Source organism: Propithecus coquereli, unplaced genomic scaffold (assembly GCF_000956105.1).
Source record: "Propithecus coquereli isolate 6110/MARCELLA unplaced genomic scaffold, Pcoq_1.0 Scaffold11, whole genome shotgun sequence".
Classification (NCBI taxonomy): Eukaryota; Metazoa; Chordata; class Mammalia; order Primates; family Indriidae; genus Propithecus; species Propithecus coquereli.
The window spans coordinates 5,063,445-5,071,397 of record NW_012134969.1 but is presented as its reverse complement, the minus strand read 5'-3'; the positions used below and the strand labels follow the sequence as shown (position 1 = coordinate 5,071,397).

Below are 7,953 nucleotides of genomic sequence, written 5' to 3'. Positions count from 1 at the left end.
AACCGAAGAAGCAGCCTGGACGTTGACGACAGATCCCTTTGTGGCAGGAATACACGAACATTTCCACGGTATCGGTGCAGCATTGGTCACAAGTGGTAGCGGGAAAAATGCGTATCTGTCTTTTCAAACTAGTCCTTTGTTGTCAAGAAGCTTTGAGTAGACAGAGCTGTTTCCACGGCCTGTTTTGAAGCTCTTGAATGTATTCTCCAGCCTGTGTGTGTATTAACATAGAACCACGTCCCGAAGAATTAGTGCTGGGCAGCGCTGTGCTTTTGGCAGACAAGGTAAGCCTTCACATGAGTTACAGCCGATAGGGCAAGGAAAGCTCAAGGCTTCCAAAAATCCCTTCAGTGGCCCTGCTTAAAAATAGAGGTGTAGGCCATAGCTTAGTGTTTTGACAGCTTATATCAGCAGTTTTCTTGGCTGATATATTGATTGCAGTTTGGACTTCAGTCCTGCTGATCTAATAAAATATCGCCGTCATAACAGGGAAAATAAAAGGATCTTTTGTGGTCCCAGCCCCTGGGTGAAGTCGCTTTACAGAGATACTGGAAACCTAGCTTTACTATAATGTATAAAATGAAGTGACATTGGACAAGTTGACTAATTATGTTTTTTATCATTTAATTTCTTCATCTGTCAATATATTGTTTATTAACACTATTCTGCATAATTTTACAAATACGCATTTGTTCAAAGGAATATAACGGTGCCTTCGCAAATACTAAAACACGTTCTGTGCGTGGGTATCACAAACAACCTAATCGTGTGCCAAAGACGGCAGCGTCCCTTACACTAAGTGGATAAAACACAAAGTCACCTGAAGTCTGGATCAAGCTTTAAGACATGTAAAAATCTTCTCCTCGTAATTTTGAATGGGTATTTTGGATATATGAAAATCACCTGGCCTTCAATCCTGCTTATGCTAACGCTCCTCTAATTTCACAGCAATTGCTAACGATCCAGGAGGAGTTGAACAACAAAAAGTCAGAATTGGAACAAGCAAAGGAAGAGCAGTCCCACACACAAGCGTTACTGAAAGTCCTCCAGGAACAAGTAAGTGAATGAAACTGCTCTGAATTATGAATCGACTCAAACCCTCCGGTGCACACCTCCGTCGTGTGTCACCCACACAAACGTTACTGAAGGTAATCTGCAGTACAATTAGCCTGGACCCTGTCAAATCTCCTAGCGGCTTTGCTATGTGGAATTTATAATCTCATTTCCACCATCACTGTCCTCACTCCTGTACCAATTTAGACTGCCCAAGCCTGCCAGTGTTGTGCGAAAGTCTCTTCCAGAAGACAAATGAATTTTGATACAGTTTTAAAACCTTGGCAATGCAGATGTCTTTCAAAGTAAGCAGCTTGTTTCCTTTTAAGTGTAACAGGGAGGAAAGCGAGCGTAGCATAACCCACAGTACTCCTGCAGACTTGCGAACAGGGCTGATTCATAGCAGCTCTAAAAAAATACCTTGCCTGTGCGTCAGAGCACTTACCTAACCACGGTGAGCAACAGACCTTTTCTATGAAGTTTGTAAATCTGATCATTTCATTCCAGCTTTGTTTGATATGAAAGTGTGGCCTGACATTGATAAGTGGATTGGAAAGTATTGTCTTACAGCAGGGCAAGATCGATCACTCCGCAGGCGACAGAGTGAAATCTAAGCCCGCTATCTACGTGGGAGGAGCCGGGAGAGCGTTTGAAATGCCTCCCTTTTTCTGGCCTTTGCTCTGCTGCCAACAATGTAGTGAATGGTCATTAGAAAGAAAAAAAATCACATCGAGTAACCCCAACCCTCTGTGGGTAATAAAGCATAGGTTGTTTTAAATTTTTCACTCACACATAGGCGTGTAGGAGAAGGTTATTTATACAGTATAAATAATTTCAAAGGTGACATTTTAGAAAATACGAAGTAGGGAGAGTGTGACCCGTCAGCTGTGACTGAGTCACTTTACAAGTGATTCTTATTCTTTGTAATGGCTTTGGAATCAAGAAAATATCTTTTTAGTTATTTTCCCCTAAAAGTACAATTGATTTTGAGGGAAAAGTGACAATGTTAAATGGTTTATAAACTTCTATAGCTTTGGAGAAAAATGCTTTATTAAACTAATAATTATATGATTTATGTAGATTCAATAACTTATACTGAGGCTAAATCTGTATGATTTCAGATGTTAGATTGAACTGAAAAATCTAGTTGAGTAAATTCACAATGACTTACTGTCTAGGACACCTGAATTCACTGTCCTTCCCACTTTTAGGTTATTAAAAGACTCCCAGCAAAAGGGAGCTGAGTTGGTTCCTATTTGCTCCTGATCACACTGACTAGCTCTGAGCTTCTGTCTTCTGCTCTCTCTCCTGCCCCTGATTTTTTCCTTTAGATAGTTTTACCTGGAGTTGGGAGGGGTGGATTTCTCTTTTCTCTAAATGACTCAAATCCTTTATTTTGGAGTCCAAACCCCCATCATAAAGATAGATGCCGAGTTTTCCAGAAAGTATTGATACATTCTTGTTAGGGCCTGCATTTTTAAAGAACAAAGCACACACACAGGCATTGGCGAAACATACGCTTCACTCTCCATTACTTAAAAAAAAAAGAACGTGAAAAGGATTCAAAACAACTAAAATCGTTAAAGACCTAGAAAATACGACTGAGAAGGAAGCATTTTAAAATCTGCAGTACTAATTGAAGGGAGATGGCTTTTTCCAAGCAAAGGCAAACACACCAGGAATATGTAAGTCTAAGGGGACCAGTGGTACCCAGCAGCCAAATGCACTTGGGTGCTATTGCCACCACCAAGCTGTTCGCCCAAGAGCCCCACACCTGCTGCCCCTGGTGGTTCTTGCAAAGGGGGGCCATGCAACGTACAGCCTCATTCTGTCACCCTGCAGGCACCCACCCACCCGCATACACTGAAAACCACACCTCTCACCTCCTTGAGCGCTGCCTTGGGAGGCTTTCTTTGGATTTGTGTAGAGTAACTACACGTGTAAACACTGTTGCAATCGCCTGCATAGATATGGCCTGAACAAATGGCCACGCACACAGGGAAAGACAGACCTTCTCTGAAGACTTGAAATTTTGCTATTCAAACGACTGCCACTTGCTAGGAATCCTGACAGGAAAGGAAAGGTCTTGAGGGCAGACCCTTCCCACCATTCGTCTCGGTCGCCTCCAGCAAAGGCAACGTCGCTCCCTCAGCTCCCCTCCCAGGAAGGCAGGACCGTTCCCTAAGCTCTCCGGCTTTCCTCTTGGCTAAGACGCGGCTTCTCTAGGTCTCTACAGGCCCCACTGAGTCCTTCCTTTCATCTCCTTTTCCATGATGGTAGCTGCCCACATCTGGAGCTTGTTCACAAGCCTGAGCCCCATCAGCCCTGCCTGGGGGAGAGCAGCAGCTGGAGGAGAGAAGGACAAGGAGCAGGCCAGGGAGGACAAAGCAGCAGCTGGCCTGGAGCTGTAGCTGCAAGGAGAGGGGGCTGCAGGCGGGAGGGGCTGCCGGGTAGCCCAGGCAGCAGAGAGCGGTGGGGTAAGCAGTGCCCATGGACAGGAAATGGGATGAGAGTAAATGGATAGCATAACATGAGGGCGGAGTTAGAGGACAACATGGAGTAGGAGGAATGGAATGTATTTAACACATTACTTGCCATGTGAGTTGTATTTAACTCACGAGAGTTTTGAGCCCAGGCCCTCGTGAAGCATATATAACTCATATGTCTCTTCACCTTGGGAGGCGTGCATATAACTTTTCATGTTGCATATAACTCACACACAGAAAACAATACAAAATAACAAATTCCTCATTGAATTAGAAAGGATTGTTTTGTTTTTGAAGTTTTCATTCTATTTTTCTAATAAAACACTGTGACCCCAAGGAAAAAATTTTTTTTCTAGTGTGGCATTGAAAAAAAATTTTTTTTCAGTGTGTTAAAAGGGAGGAGGAGAGCAACTGGCACGTTGCTGTCGGTAAATACTTGAAGGTGGAACTGCTGAGAAAGAGTAAGACCTGCGCTAACCTGACTCCAGCACACAGGAGCACAAGCTACGGGACCTAAGCTGGCGTGGGCAGAGGGTTCGATTTAAGCCCTTTTGTGCCCTGTGGTAATGGATGGTATTCATATCACAGAGGCGCACCTTTTCCTTCTCATATGTGCCATATACTGCCCATGCCCCCTCGTATCTGTCATGTGTAGAACCATCAGCGACGTAGCCCTAAAGAACTGTGGGCAGATTTTTTCCCTTAAGCGGGAACAATGTGGAAATGGGCCAGAGAGACTTTGGTCCATCATCAGCTGCCTGTCCTCAATTTCTTCATGTCACAGCTCTTTGGCAGAACCCCTCTCTTGGCATGGAGAGGGTGCGGCTTTCTTGCTGAGAGTTTAAGATTGACTCAAAAAAACTAAAGAAGCTTTCATTTTAATAGACACAAATAGCCAGAAAGAACCAATGGTCTGAATCAAACACATTGGTGGTATATGTGCATTTATTTTCTTCCAAATTTCACGTATTTATTTCCCACCATGAATACTTTATATTGGGCATAAAAAAAAGATGACAGGAGCTGCTGCTTGCTAGGCATAATAAGTCAGCAAGAAATACTGGCAAACAGCTGCGAGGCTAGCGCACCCTTTTCCTTTGCTCTCTGCCTCCAAATGTCTGTGTTGAGTCAGGATAGGATAAAATGCCAATTAAAGGTTTTCCTGAAATCTCCTGATAACTGATTACTCCTAAGCCTTCTGAGAGAGAGGAGAATTTTAAATGTTCACTGTTAAAAATTTTATTTGAGAAATAACTTTTCTTCTAATGCTCAGTGGCTAAAGAGATACCTTCCCAACTCTTCCTCTACCAAAGAAGCAACCGTCTTCTCCTTTTAGGCCTCCAGAAAAATCAGGCATTCAAATATGTTGTCAAGGAGGACATGTATAGTAGCACTGCAGCATGTTAAAAATAGCTGAAAATGCATCATTCACAAATAATCGTTAGTATAACATCATTTAGCTGATGGCAACTTGCAAACACTGCAGGGTTTAAATTAATAGCAATCCAACTAGGAAATGAAATCATTTATTATTCTTAAGAACCAATTTTATGCATTTTATGCCTATGGAACTGCTTTCTAATCTTACTATTTAAAAAATAATGACCAAGACCCATTTATTTTTTGCCAGCCATCAAGCTTCATAAAATATTGGTCTCAAACTGGTTTCAATAAGGCTCATTAGAAATATGTGCTCCATCTGCTTTACCTCCTTGGAAGTTTTATAAAATGCAACCTCAGATAAATCAGCTAACAAGATGATATACTTAACCGATATGCTTGCTTATTCATTTTTTTGTTTTGTTTTTCCTTAAAATTTGCAGTTAAAAGGTACCAAGGAATTGGTCGAGACCAATGGCCACAGCCATGAGGATGCAAATGTAGGTACCACAAACCTGGTATTTGCTCTTCTTGCCTGATGTTGGTTAACACATGGGGATGTGGCATGTTATTTACCGCATAAAGGAAATCAGAAGCCCTGCTTCTTGGTAGCTTATGATTATTATATACAGTTTGGCAGTAAAATGTGGTTGATAGGCACTGCTATTGTTAGCTCAGTTTTTCAAATGTCAATTTAGAAGTACTTGAGCTAATCCCCACCATCAAAAATTCTAATTTCAATGAGTTTGTTTGAACCCTTTTTATTCCCAAAGCTAGAAATTAATGATGTGTTGGGGGAGGCAAATGGAATGAGACCTGACAGGGTAATAAGTGGTGTATTGCATGTTTGTTTATTAAGTTTGCCTGCCAGTGAAGGTGTAATTAAATGACTAACATGCTGAAATGGTCTCTAGAGCAACCCCCTCCTCTCAGAATAGCTCTTGAAAGTAGACCTCTCTTCTGTTTCCGGCCCAGAAGAGAGGCGCGGTGCATGCATCTTCTTGGTAGAGCATAACGTATGACGGTACAAGAGCCCAGTTGGCACCATGACTTCTTCTCATAGCGTTCCTTGAATATCCAGTTGTCAGAAAGTAGACAAGTATTCTTTTTGCCTTGAAAGTTCTTTGGTCTCAGATGCAATATTATACCATGTAGATCATTGTCTCTCCGTATGTTTGATGGTTTTGTTTTTGTCTTTTTTGTAATCTTTCTGGTATCTGTATGTATTTGATTATTCTCATCACCGAAAATGCTTACCAAGCAGTTCTTTTCACATAACACAGAATTAGACATGGTAATGAATGCCTGATTACACTAGAGCTAGGAGAAATTATGTATTTCACGTTCACTCTTGTTTTAATTGTATACAACAGACAGCCTAATATTCAGAGTACCAAAAAAATCCCTCTTAATCGTTACTGTGCCTACCCAACAGATATTTAACATATGGTGCTTATCGAGGACCGACTGTGTTCGTGGTGCACCGTGAAGTTCTAGTGGGGTAGCCACTGACGGTTACAAGAAATATTACACTTGCCATCTGCCCTCAAGGAACTTATGACAGAGTTGAGGAAGTAAGAAACACATGATGGTGTACAGGATGTGATAAGTGTACACAAAAGGGAGGCAGCTGTGATGTGATGTAGTTTGAAATCCAGACTTTGCTGAGTATTAACTGTGTCAGCTTAACAAGTTACTCAACCTCTCTGAGCTTCGTTTTTCTCATTTGTAAAAAGAATGACAAAGCCTACATCAGAAACTTATTGTAATACTATAATGAGCTAAGTTACTTTATGGTTTCTTTGTGCTGGATAACCAAGAAAGGCTTCCTGGATCTGTGGGACTTGTATTTCACTTTGAAGAATGGACAGGGTTGAGAAAGTAGAAAGCGGGAGGATGAAGCCATTCATGCAGAGCTCTCCTAGGTGATACTGTGACATAAACAGAATTTGTCCTCACACTCCAATACCACTAACCAGCCTTACCCTAAAACCCTTCTTTAGGACTCTGCCTTCCAGGGACACATCGCTGCCACATTCTCAACCAAAACATTCATGTCCACTTTGTGCTTTCAAGGAAGCTACTATCTAATCCGATAAGCTAGACAAAGAGGCAGTGTACCCCAATGTCCTGGACTGTAAAATGGGGATGGTATTTCCCACCTTTCTTAAGGCTTATTGTGGCCAGGCGCGGTGGCTCACGCCTGTAATCCCAGCACTCTGGGAGGCCGAGGCGGGTGGATTGTTTGAGCTCAGGAGTTCGAGACCAGCCTGAGCAAGAACGAGACCCCGTCTCTACTAAAAATAGAAAGAAATTAATTGGACAGCTAAAAATATATAGAAAAAATTAGCCGGGCATGGTGACGCATGCCTGTAGTCCCAGCTACCTGGGAGGCTGAGGCAGAAGGATCGCTTGAGCCCAGGAGTTTGAGGTTGCTGTGAGCTAGGATGACGCCACGGCACTCACTCTAGCCCGGGCAAAAGAGTGAAACTCTGTCTCAAAAAAAAAAAAAAAAAAAGTATATTTGAAGCTTGCAAATTACAGAAAAGAATACAGAGGTAGAGGTAAGGAAACATAACTTTTAGTATCTCATTACTCAGAGATAACCACCATTAACATTTTATTGTAGTTTTATTCAGTCATGTGTGTGTATATAACCAGAGGAAAAACCCATAAATAAATGAATAAATAAGTACTATCATGTTGTCTTCAGTTTTATAACTTTTTGACTTTTTCATTATATCGTAAATATTTTTCTTCTTATCAAATGTTCCTCAAAGACATGATTCTTAATGGCCGTATAATGTAAATATGAAATAATTAAACCACATGCCTTTGTGTTAGGCATTTAACTTTTCATTTTTGTTATTATACATAATGCTGTAATTAACATGTCCATAATTCTCGGTCACATTTCTCATATTTGTTTCTGGAGGACCCTGTATATTAGTAGCCGTGTCATGATGTCTGAATTGTTTGTCATTCAGAATGTCAGTGCAGCCATTGTACTCTTGTGGTACAAGAGTAGACTGAA

The 7,953-nt window shown here is 41.5% G+C and overlaps 1 protein-coding gene across 2 annotated transcripts in view; it reads left to right on the top strand.

Moving 5' to 3' along the window:
* Positions 1-7,953, top strand: part of ENOX1 (ecto-NOX disulfide-thiol exchanger 1) — a 609,648-nt gene that overhangs the window by 548,372 nt on the left and 53,323 nt on the right. For both annotated transcript variants that reach the window (XM_012649266.1, XM_012649259.1), the window contains 2 exons: positions 949-1,056; positions 5,363-5,419. In XM_012649266.1, the coding sequence (XP_012504720.1) occupies positions 949-1,056; positions 5,363-5,419 (165 nt within the window). The remainder of the gene's footprint in view (positions 1-948; positions 1,057-5,362; positions 5,420-7,953) is intronic.